This window comes from Erpetoichthys calabaricus, chromosome 9 (genome assembly GCF_900747795.2).
Source record: "Erpetoichthys calabaricus chromosome 9, fErpCal1.3, whole genome shotgun sequence".
NCBI lineage: Eukaryota > Metazoa > Chordata > Cladistia > Polypteriformes > Polypteridae > Erpetoichthys > Erpetoichthys calabaricus.
The window spans coordinates 90,094,142-90,107,541 of NC_041402.2; the positions used below are offsets into that span (position 1 = coordinate 90,094,142).

The window sequence follows — 13,400 nt, forward strand, 5'->3', positions numbered from 1 at the left end:
AATGTTGCCCCCTCTATAGGTGGCCAGAGCTGTTTTTCCTTCTTTTGGCAAGCACTCTAATCTGCATAACTGGTGATCTGTCTGATAGCTCAGGACTTATGACATTCCACTAGTTACAGATATATTTCAGTTTCCCCTGGAATGATATTCTACTTCTAACAACTTAGATCAGTGCTCGGGAAATATAGGGTTGCTCTAATGGCCCTTCTATCTATTCATCCACTATATTATATTCCTTGCATATTTTGACTCAAGGTAGATACAAAAAACTATTACTTACTCATTACTTTTTAAAGCGTCTTACAAGCCTTTTTCCCAAATGTTACTTTGGTCCAGAGTCTTTTCTCTCCTCTCCTCTCCATTATTAGAAAATGCAAAACTAAAAATGCTACCTTAGATGATTTGCATTTGGCTTTAATGAATACAAAAGCCAGATTCTTCTTAAGATTAGGAGTATACACATGTAGAAAAAATGTCAATTGCCTTTTTGGCACTGTATTCTTGTACTGTATTATTTAGATTGAAGAGGTTTTTTTTGTTCTTTTAAAATTATTAATGACATTTAAGTATGTTAACCTAACATATACTCATAGATACATACTATAGATCTGGACAGAGAAACAGAGTATTTTATTTCATTAATAAATTAGTCACTTAGCCCTCTCTACAATTTGTTTAAAATAAGTTATGTTATTTACGAATTTTACGCATAGTTTTTTTCTTTGATCTACCCATCACATGAAAGATTTAATTAAGATGCTTCAGTTTACACAACAAAAAATTGTAATGAACATGTGACAGTATTTATTTTACTTGTATTCTAATAAAGTTATTAAGGCTTAAATATATTTTAAGGTGCACCTTTTATCCAAAGTTAATGCAAGGACTGCCTTAAAAGAATATACAGAGTGTGGGACGTTTGCTTCAGATAACTGAATAAATGAACTGCAAACATCAAGTTGCCATATCGATACATGTTTAAGATATTGTAAAAATCCTGTTCCACAAATCAATACAAATAACATTGGACATAGAAAGTGTTACAAACATTACAATAATAGACCAACATTTAACATTTCACTAAATAAGCATGTATTAATTACCCAAGTCTAAAGCACACTTACTTGAGTCTGCAGCACAATTTACATTAAAGCAAGTCATATATATGACAAAATTCATTATATTTAAACTTTAAAGTCTAAATAAATACTTAAGGTAATACAGAGAACAGATTACTTTCCCTCTAGAGTTAATACTTGTTTTTTTAATATGTGTAAATGCACTCAAGTCAGATTGTGACTTACGCTAAGATATATGGTTAAGAAACTAAGAATATGGCATAAAGTTTTCCTCTTGACACTTCCCCCTAGATGACAATTCTCATATGCTATAGAATTCTCAAAGGGAATGACCTACTTTAAAATGTGTTCAGCAAAATATAGTACAAGCAATAAAAAGTTTGTGTTATATATATATATATATATATATATATATATATATATATATATATATATATATATATCTTTGCAGAGGGAGAAGTACAATGTTCTGGAATGGCTGTCACAGTCCCTTGACTTGAATATCATCGAAAATCTATGGGATGATTTGAAGCAGGCTGTCCATGCTCCGCAGCCATCAAATTTAACTGAACTGGAGAGATTTTGTATGAAAGAATGGTCAAAAATACCTCCATCCAGAATCTAGAGGCTCATCAAAGGCTATAGGAGGCGTCTAGAGGCTGTTATATTTGCAAAAGTACTGATGTAATATCTCTGTTGGGGTGCCCAAAATTTATGTACCTGTCTAATTTTGTTATGATGCATATTGCATATTTTCTGTTAATCCAATAAACTTAATGTCTTAATGTCACTGCTGAAATACTACTGCTTCCATAAGGCATGTCATATATTAAAAGGAAGTTGCTACTTTGAAAGCTCAGCCAATGATAAACAAAAATCCAAAGAATTAAGAGGGGTTCCCAAACTTTTTCATATGACTGTATATAGACATAGATATATCTATCTATCTATATATCTATCTATCTAGAATTCAAAAGTGGAGGGGGTCATCCACAGAGTGAAAGCAGAATGGACCAAATATAAAAAAAGAACAATAATGCTTCAATAATTTGAACATTCTTATGGAGTTTGCCTGCTTTTTGCAAAACAACATACAATGTTTCATTATACAGCTTAAGAAATAGGACAGTAAGACATTAAAATAATTATATAAACCACCTAAGAAACAAAGTGAACAGAAAGAATTTGATAAAACTGGATCACTTACCGAAGTGTGAACGTCTAGATTCTGAACCTGGTTTTCAAACTTGTCCATTACAGCCGACACTTTCTGCAAATCCATTGAGCTCAGAGCTTTGTCTAGGGCTTTAGTTACCTGAGCCATGTTCTTAGTAACCTGAAGAAGTAGACAAAAAAAGTTCGGTTTTATTCCATGAAACAGATATTTCGAATCTACCCCAACTATGACTGTATTAGCAACACACCCTATGAAGGTCGTCTGGCCACTAGGCATAAGCCAGCAAACATCACACTATCCCTCAGGCATGGCTCCAACAGTAGGCTCTGCTATTCCCTGTTTATAGAGTTTAAAAATATCAATTATTAACAGAATAGCTGCCTATCTAGAATGAAAGGAGCCAGATGATCCAGTTTGGCCATGCGGTTAGAATGACTAAAGATGTGTATCAGTCACAACATCCCACTCAATGAAGACCCAGGACAAAAACAGATTATATGTCTTGGCTGTTCTGGGAACACCAGGGAAATTCTTCATAACAAGTTAAGATTGTTGCTGGGTATAGCTTGGTCTGGTTTGTTCAGCTTGCTGTGTTGCCAAAATTACCCTCACCAAAACATCCATTTCAAAAGTAAACTGAAGAAATCATATCTAAACCACAGGATAACCAAGTTTTATATATTGTTACAAAATGCAAGTTTAGATATTGGACAACTAATAAATGCAAATCTTATCTTTGTTTAATACATTAAGTACAGTTGTATACAAAATATTACATAGTACAAAAAAGAAGTACATTTTATTTTTATTTCTATTTTCAATATGATGGTGTGGAATATATTTTCCATCTTTCACTGATTGGAACCAAATTCGATTATGAGCCTTCTTTGCCTTCTGTAAGTAGTGTACATATTTTCTACATCCTAGTTTCCTTAATCGGTCCAAAGAAGTGATTTCAGGCTGAATGAAGATTCCTGCTGTTGCGGTAGGAGCACAAGGCTGCCAGGTTAGGCTCAGGCTTTCTGTCTCCACTTTTTAACATATGCTAAGACAACTAACGAGGAAAAAAATAAAAATAAAAATGGACATGTGCATGCTTAAGTAAAGATCTACACTTTTCAGATTTATATTTCATGTACAATGGGGGGGGGGGGGGGGGGGAAGAAATGCCCCAGCCATGGAAGTTCTTTTTTTCAGCACCTTACAGTAACTGCTCAAGATGCTAACAGATTTGCTAAGAGAAGCTATTATATACAGTATGCATCTGGCAGAAGTAGGCTTTAATAAACCGAAGAAAGCTAATACAATGTTCTGGCTATATTAAGAATTCTTAAAAATGTTGCTCAATAAATGTGAGAGTCAATTTTCTAAATACTGGTATTTCTAGTTTTCTGAACACATAACCAGACATTTTAATGATGGTAGCCATCTAATCATTCTGTAGCAATGCTACATATGAGGTTGTCCTTTTTATTACAATACGTCCTGTTATTGTTAAGTGTCTGATACTGGCTACACAGATGCCTGGAATGTAAAAGAAATTCAATAACATTATCCCATAATTAAAAAAAAACACTCATCACGACATGATAGTATTTTGTCCTCAAAATGGCATGTGCTAGAAAACTGATTGGTACTTCAGAAGGAAGTGAAAATTCTAAACTTACAAAATAGTTTGGAAACCTTACCTGTTTATTTTGACTTGGGTATATAATGTATTGCAAACATTTTAATAAATCCTGTGCATAGTTCTAAGACAAAGTGCAAGAAATTAAGTTAATCTATTCCAGAGAATTAAACAGGATCTTACCCCCTTCATTGTTACAGCTGTCTGAACTTTTGACGACACGGCATCCACACGTGATGCCACCTTACCTGTTTATTTTGACTTGGGTATATAATGTATTGCAAACATTTTAATAAATCCTGTGCATAGTTCTAAGACAAAGTGCAAGAAATTAAGTTAATCTATTCCAGAGAATTAAACAGGATCTTACCCCCTTCATTGTTACAGCTGTCTGAACTTTTGACGACACGGCATCCACACGTGATGCCATTCTAAGCCAGTTGACACCTTCATTTTTCTTTCTGATAGCGTTTTCTGCATAAACCCGTGCACATTCCACATTCTTTTGTTGAAGAGCCTGTTGGGGAGGTGAGAATCTTTCTGTTACATTAGGTACAAGGTACACCAGGTACTAGTAATAATTGTGCCATTTATACAAAATAAACTCAATAAAGATCAAAAATCATTCAATACTAAGTTATACCAAAACAATGTCTACAAGGGAAAGAGATTACCTTGGTCATTTTAACAGGAGGTAAAAACAGACTAGTCCTTCAATAGAATATAGCTATTCTTTTTAACAATGTAAATATTTTGATATTAAGGTAGAACATGAATTAAAATATGACCATCAATAATACATTTAATGCTGAAGAATGAAAAATAGCATAAATGCTTTTAATGTTGAGTTGACAGATATGTAAATACATATATTTTACTCCTACTGCAAGAGAGAAATATACAAACCTTTTTCACTTTAGCTTGCTCGGCTTTTGAATCCTTCTCTGCTTTCTTTGCTAGTTTCTCTAGCTGTTTCACAGTGAACTAAGGAGTAACAGCAAAATAATTAAAACTTCACCTAAAAGTGTTTATTACATAAGCTGCCCTTAATACTGGTCATTGTCAATAGTCTTTTAATCAAATTTTTTTTTCTTTTATGGATTGCTTTGCTAAATATGACATTACTTTTTTAGTTTTCTCAAAACAGTTGTGAATTTAAAAAAGAACCAATTGCCTGAACTTCAATAAAGAAGAACCATATTATGATTTTCAGGGAGCAAGAGAGCATTCTTTTAAATTTATTTAATCAACAAGCTGTTAAGTATTAGCAAGAAGTGCAATATTAGAAGCCCCAATGCTGTGTGAAAGTATGACATCCCTTTATTATTTGTGACTTAGACAAAAATACAATATTTTATTCAAACCCCCTCATTGAATGAATAACATGCTAACAATAAATACACAAATCTCTTCACAAAAAAAGAAAGCAAATTTTCAAACCACCTAAATTTAATGCAGATGTACCAGGGGCCATAAACATATACAACTTTGTTATATATTACATAAAGATCAATATATTTAGTATATAAATGTTTTAACTTGAGCGGCAGAGACGAATCTTTTAGCAGCTATAACAACCACCAAATGTCTCTCACTGCTACCAACAATTTTCTCAAATACATGTTCAAGAATTTTTGCCCATTCATTATGTGAACAGCCCACTTCTTCTCTTGTCACAAACTTTCTATTGAGGAGAGATCTTCATAAAATATCGTCTATTATTAAGTACATTTATTAAAATATTCACAATTATCTTCATGCTGAAGGACCCAGCTGTCTGCTCATGAACAGAAGGCCTGATGTATTAATTCAGAATATTCTGGTACAACTCAAAATGCATGGTTCTTTTAATGATAACTAGTCATCTGGACAGTAAGCAGACTCAGCAGCAATAACTGAAAACGACAAGAAGACGGCATTCATCCAAACAACATTGTTTGAAAAATGAATATAATAATCAAGATAGATTCTTTTAAACATAATATACACAGCTGTGTTTTTTTATGCAAATGTTTTGTTTTTATAGGTTCTCGATGAATAAAATATTCAAGTGAAAATCTTCACTGAGCAATACTGTGTAATTCCTTGAAAACAAAATGATGCAACAACAGTCAATGGAAACCTAAATCATCAACTCATTGAGGGCTGGATTCAACAACACTCCACAAATCAAAGTCAGACCTTGAAATCACAGCACAATCAAACTTGTGTGAATTTCATCACAGCGTGTGACTCAGTAGTGTGTATGGTCCCACATGCCTGTATGCTCTCCCGCCAATGTCTGAGCATGTTCCTGATGACACAGCGGATGGTGCCCTAGGTGATCTCCTCCCAGACCCAGATCAGGACATCAGTGAGTGCCTGGACAGTCTGTATTGCTACTTGGCGGTGTTGGATGCACCGATACATAATGTCACAGAGGTTCTTAATTGGATTCAGGTCTGGGAAATGTGCGGGCCAGTCAATGATATCAAAGCCTTCATCATCCATGAACTACCTACACACTCTGGCCACATGAAGCCAGGCATTGTCCTGCAACAGGAGGAACACAGTTGCCCACTGCACCAACAAAAGGTATGACAATGGCTCTGAGGATTTCATCCCAGTACCTAACAGCAGTCAAGTTCCATTGCTTGGCATGTGGAGGTACGTGCGACCCACCAAGGATATGCCTCCCCAGACCATCACTGATGCACTGCCAAACCAGTCATGGTGAATGAACCCTCCTAGTATCACCTCCATGCTCTTGAGACTGTGCTTGCTGGGAGACACACCAAACCTTCTTGTGATGGCACGTATGGATGTGCAATCTTGGAGGAGCTGGACTACCTGTGCAACCTGAATTGGCTGCAGGTACTGCTTCATGCTACCAGTTGTGACAAGACAACAGCAAAACATAAAACTAGAGAAGAGTCAGTCAGGACAGAGCAATTGTCTGTGACCAGCATCGGCAAAACCATTCCCTTTTTGAGGGTTGTCTTGCTGTTGTCTCTCCAGTGCATCTGTTATCACTTTTATTCGCACCAAAGCAGGTGAAGCAGATTCACAATCGTTTATGATTCCTAACTGGACAGATTGATATTCCTGAACTTAACTGACTTGGTGTTAGACTGTGATGATTAAGTGTTTTCTTAATTTTTTGAGCAGTGTATAATTATTTATTCAAATACAGGTCAAAGATTCTAGGTGTTAAATGTATGCTTATTCTGTATGTGCCTTTTCTTCATATCTGTACCATTATTATTAACATTGTTACATTTTTCATGGTTAGTGCTTATGAAGTGTGCATGTTTCTTAAAAGATGGCTATGAAAACTCACACTATGTGACACTTGAAAATAACCTTTAAAATAAACAAAAAACAGGATCTTTCATGCACACCAAATGAAGTGATCAAAGAGAAAGCGGAACTGGGAACAGATGATAGGACCCAGCTTGGTACATTAAATTGTGAGAAGACGTCAAAAAATTGGGAATAAACTCACTTTCTCTTTTATCTCTATTATAATTTATTCAAATATATAGTATGGGTGACCCCAAAAAAATTTAATATGCATCATTTTAGGCCTTGTGTATCAAGTCAGCATCCACCAGAACGCAGACTGTATATGAAACTGTACGTTGGCAAAGGTAGCTAAATTGAGTGATGCTGACACTGAAAATAAACTTTTAAAATGCTTACATTAAAGTCATTGTAATAACAAAAGGAAAATCAGAAATAAGGCAGCTTTCCTTTTTTGTTAATGATAAAGAAAACAAGGTTTTGCTTGCTGCAATGGATGCTTAACATTTTTATCATAAAACTGCAGTAAGTCAGTAATTTCAATTCAAGAGTGAACCAAAACATGATCTGGAGCAGAAGTTGTAGCACAGAATAATTTTAGGACACCAGAGAATTGTATAACTGTAAATATAAATCCAAAAGCAGAGCAGTAGGGAAAAACAAAAAGGCTGACTGTTTTACTATAGTAACGATATAAGCTAATGATTCAACATCACAAAAAGACTACATGTGGAAGTGATGTACAAAAACAGATCTGAAAAATACTTCTTTATTACATGCCGGCTGGAGTAATAATGGGGCATTCTTTTACATTTGAAAGTCAATTCTGAACCATAAATAAGATTTTTTTTAAATAATTTCAATTGTATAGAAACAGTGAAATTCAATTGGTGAAACCCTATTTTTTACCATGATATATTAAAAAAGGTTTGGCAACCTACAGTATATCTTGGTAATTGGTTCTTTGATTGGTTAACTTGCTATCCATTTATAGCATCTATTTATACTTAATTCACTGACTGATCAAATTAACTTTCCACTTGAATTACTTAAGCCAGCTCTTCTTTACCTATTTTTTCAACTGAACTGATCAGTTTACTGAAAAGGTGCTCATTTAAAAGCAGGCATTACTTTCAGCTTAAAGCACTTGTCTACCTAGCAAACAAGATCAACACCCTAACCCATAAAGAAAAGAGTATCTTTACTAAGATTACAATGTTATACATAATTTAATCAAATGTCAGCACACCAGTTTTCAGCTCCTGATACCATTATAACATCAGAAGGCATCTAAGTGTAGAATATTGTCCCTTTGGAACTCAGGATAAAAAAAAAAAAAAGTGGAGTAAAACTGGTTTCAGTCAAAACTTTACTTTGACCGCTATATGTCTGATGCATCGTCCAAAAGTGGTCTGACATCTTGCAGTTGTGTAGTATAGCAAAACGACTGTTGAATAAATGAAGGTTTAAATAATATGACAGGTTGGTCTAGAATCCATGTATTTCATAATAAAATCTAATAAATAAATATAATGAACTCTAATGAGGTCTATCTTTTCATTCACTCACAGTCGTATCCTCAAACCCACCCCATTTGGACAACTGTGTCGTCCAGGAAGTGTTCACCCATCAATACATAATTATGCGGCGTATGCTACGCCACTGGTTGGCTAGTATACAATATTACAACTTTGATCCTGGCTTAACAGGCTGCACCAGTCACTTAGACAACTCAACTCACAAAAAAATTATATTTCCATAGAATCACAGTCTCGCTAAGACTTTTCTTCTCTTGTCTGCACAGGCACTACCTGAGCTCTAGATTGGGTTTAGATTTAATGTAAATTTATATATAAAGGCAAGTGTCTAGAGCTAAAAAAAAAAGAATTCTGCTTTCTCTCTTTCTACATAATTTCACCCTGTTGACATTTTTGATGTTCTACAGCCCGTCTATGACTTGTTGTGATAGTTTGTAATATATTACAATGTATCATTTTGTTTTACAGTGTTTTTATCATATGATTTAAGAGGTTCACTAATGTGCAAACTCCTTTTTTATTTATTTAACCATCAGACAGAATTCCTTGGTGTTTCTCCCTTGTACATGGACAGTAAAATTTTGCTAAATTTGATTAATTACAGAATCTCTGTATTAACAACAGGTTTTAGATATTTTGGGCAGATCTCTGTCTGAGGGACAAGCTTGCTTGTATGTCAGAATGTATTTTTCCACTAAATTACACAGGTTGTGCTTGACCTGTCCTATTTCTCAGTTGCAATTACTTTCTGAACTTTTATCTTCGTACTCAAATTATCACAATACTTGGCTTCCTTTACAGTACAGGTGCATCTCAATAAATTACAATATCGTCAAAAAGTTAATTTATTTCAGTAATTCAATTCAAAAAGTGAAACTCATATAGATTCAGTGCACACAGAGTGATATATTTCAAGCGTTTCTTTTCATTTTGCCGATTATGGCTTACAGGTAATGAAAGCTCAAAATTCATTATCTCAGAAAGTTAGAATATTACATAAGTCCTATAAAAAAAAATGAATATAGAAATGTTGGCCTACTGAAAAGTATGTCCATGTATGCACTCAATACTTGGTCGGGGCTCCATTTGCATGAATTACTGATTAATACGGCATGGCATGGAGGCAATCAGCCTGTGGCACTGCTGAGGTGTTATGGAAGCCCAGGATGCTTTGATAGCGGCCTTCAGCTCATCTGCATTGGCAATAACCCATAGAATCTATGTGGGGTTTAGCTCAGGCAAGTTTGTTGGCCAATCAAGCACCGTGATACCATGGTCATTAAACCAAGTATTGGTACTTTTGGCAGCTTGTCAGCAGAGGGAAGCATGAAGTGCTCTAAAATTTCCTGGTTGACGGCTACGCTGACTTTGGACTTGATAAAATACAGTGGACCAACACCAGCAGATGACATGGCTCCCCAAATCATCACTGACTGTGGAAACTTTACACTGGACCACAAGCAACATGGTTCTACGCCTCTCCACTCTTCCTCCAGATTCTGGGACCTTGATTTCCAAATGAAATACAAAATTGACTTTCATCTGAAAAGAGGACTGCGGACCACTGAGCAACAGTCCAGTCCGTATTCTCCTTAGCCCAGGTAAGACGCTTCGGACGTTGTGGAGTGGTTCAGGAGTGGCTTACCACAAGGAATGCGACAGTTGTAGTTCATGTCCCGGATACGTCTGTGTGTGGTGGCTCTTGAAGCATGGACTCCAGCCGCAGTCCACTCCTTGTGAATCTCCCCCAAATTCTTGAATGGGCTGTGCTTCTCAATCCTCTCAAGGCTGCGGTTATCCCTGTTGCTTTTGCACCTTTTTCTGCCACATTTTGTCCTTCCACTTAACTTTCCATTAATATATTTGGATACAGCACTCTGTGAGCAGCCAGCTTCATTAGCAATGACCTTTTGTGGCCTACCCTCCTTGTGGAGGGTGTCAATGACTGTCTTCTGAACAACTGTCAAGTCAGTAATCTTCCCCTTGTGTGGTGTACTGAACCTGACTGAGAGACCATTTAAAACCTCAGGACACCTTTGCAGGGGTTTTGGGTTAACTAGCTGAGTGGAGTGTGACACCAGGAGTCTACAATATTGAACTTTTTCACAATATTCTAATTTTCTCAGATACTGAAGTTTGGGTTTTCATTAGCTATAAGCCATAATCAGCAAAATGAAAAGAAATAAATCGCTTGAAATACAGTATATCATTCTCTGTGTAATGAATCTATATAATATATGAGTTTCACTTTTTGAATTGAGTTATTGAAATAAATAAACTTTTCGATGTTAAATCGAAATCGATGGTAAATCTAATTAATTGAGACTTTTATGTCACTCAAGTTCCAAAAAAGATCATGTTTGTGATAACACAGTAATAGTTGTATATAGCACCGGAGCCTACCTTCCCTGTTCTACTACAGTGCAATCTTTTGAATTACCAAGTTGTTCACTATGCATCTTAAGCAACAGCACATTACTTTCATTTGTGTGTCTTCAGTGTTTTCTTTAGGAATGCTACACAAAGTATCAAGAGAGGCAGAACCAGAAATCCAGAATGATGCATATATAAAGCTGCACTTTTGGATTTTTATCATACTTTTATACTTTACCATTTCTTTTGGAAGCAATTCTTTACATTATTAATTAAGCATTCTGCATGGGTAAACATAGCTGCAGGGCTTAGAACAATTTACACCAAACTTTGTGCACAAATAAAATATGCTGAATATGACAGACTCAAGAAGCAAAAGGCAGGACTTCAAACTACTCTCTACAGAAAGCTGGTTTCACACAACAAACACACCTAGTAATGCAACTGAGCACATATAGTATCTGAGGCAATTGTACTCTGAAAGCAACAAAGAGAAAATTTAAGTGGCTCCTAATACAAGTAATTACTTTACCTTGATAAGGACAAAAAGCAGACTACAAAGGCGGGAAGCATAAAAATGAAAGAAAACATAGGGAATCAATGTAGACTAGTACAATACTAGTTCTATAGAAACCCAGACTATCAAGCATGTTCATTACAAGAATGCACATGACAAAAGTAGCTTGGGACAGAGTTCAGTTATAATATGTTTTCCAGAAACAACATTATTCAGTATCATTGTTTAGGTAAGAATTGGTGACTGGATGTGGACTGCAACTGTATTAAAGATATTTGTATGGCAAAGTACCAGTCACTTAAAAATATTTATTTAAAAAAAAAAAAAAGTAACGTGTTGTCTGTTAATTTATATTATAACTTTTGTTCATGTATTATGCCAATTATTATGGAGTCAACTAAATGAAAGTCTAAAAATGAATGCATAGCAAAAATATAAAACAAGCCACATATCTGTGAAACTAGCACAAAATTACAATGCTGAATGCATAAAATGTTTTTCTAAATCTTTGTTTGTTTTTCCAATTAAAAAATGCTTGGCAGGAGTGGTTAGTGTTGCTGCCTTACAGTTCAGACAGGCTGGGTCTGAATTACACATGGAGGTTAAAGGTTTTTCCGTTGTCTGTGTGGGTTCTTAGCCATCCATCCAATCCCAAAGACATGCATGCTATATTAATTGGCGACTCCAAAGTAGTCCTATGCATGTGAATGTAGGTACTGGTGACTTTGTCTTGCAATAAAATGACACTCTGCTGAGGGTTGTGGCTTGTCTTGTTGTCAATGCAGCTACAAAAGGTCCTCCATATATCTGTACTGGACAAAGAATGTTTAAAAATGTTTTGACACAAAAATATTTCCTCATAATTTTCCCAAGTGTTCACCCACTAAAAGTTAAGTATTCCTAATTGAAAATCTTAAACTTTTCTAAACGTTAACATAATGCCACAAGTAGAAAATTTCACACCAGAGGTCTGTTTTATAAAACTACTTGGATTCAAGAGTAAAAATATAGTTATGCCAAAAAGTGGATGTGAACAACATGTGCAGTTTCAAAATGGATTTATTCTTCCAGAGTGGGTAGGATTGGGTGTCCTCATGAAGCAACTATACATAATTACCAATCCGGGGATGGAGAGGGAGTTTCCACAAAGCACCAAGGACCACAAAGAAATGATGCACAATTGACAATGCCTGAAGGGTTTTGGGAGGTACTCTGTAAAGCATTGATTGCCGCTAAGCAATGAAACACAGTTGATGAGTTTTGTCCTCAGTGAAACGACACCATAACAGCTGCATTCAAAACTGCTGTGCAGCACCGTTAAAACCGCTAATGATTTGATCATTAATGGAATGTAACTGCCTATGGTTAACAAAAGCAGCTTCATTCTCGCTATGTGCCTTTGTTACAATTGGAGTTCAGTAAACTGCAGTTATGTTAGGAAAGCTGGACACTGCTGCAAATTGCCTTGTTATGTCTGTAATTTATTTATGCTCACAGAAGCACATTGTTTTACATATGTACATCCACACCATATGAAAACTAAATACCGTATATACTCGCAGATAAGTTCTCACGTGGATAAGTCAGAACTTGATTTTACAGTACAATTTCTGGAATTTTATAATGTTGGTCGTATAAGTTGAATGCGGAAAACTTGCGCTATTGGTACAAGGGAATATGATATGCTAACACCCACCTGAGAGAGTAACCATGGAGCACACTGCCTTTTTTTTTTCCATGTGGGTACGACAATGCGTTGTATCAGCGTGTGCTTCTAACCTCTCTCTCTCTGTATTGTGCCTTCGTG

At 35.5% G+C, this 13,400-nt stretch overlaps 1 protein-coding gene across 1 annotated transcript in view; it reads right to left on the bottom strand.

Annotated features, from left to right (window-relative positions):
• chmp1a (charged multivesicular body protein 1A) overlaps positions 1-13,400 on the bottom strand; it is a 39,425-nt gene that overhangs the window by 19,457 nt on the left and 6,568 nt on the right. The window contains exons 3-5 of the mRNA XM_028809876.2: positions 4,790-4,867; positions 4,254-4,400; positions 2,287-2,415 (exon numbers count right to left, since the gene is read on the bottom strand). Coding sequence (XP_028665709.1) covers positions 2,287-2,415; positions 4,254-4,400; positions 4,790-4,867 — 354 coding nt within the window. The remainder of the gene's footprint in view (positions 1-2,286; positions 2,416-4,253; positions 4,401-4,789; positions 4,868-13,400) is intronic.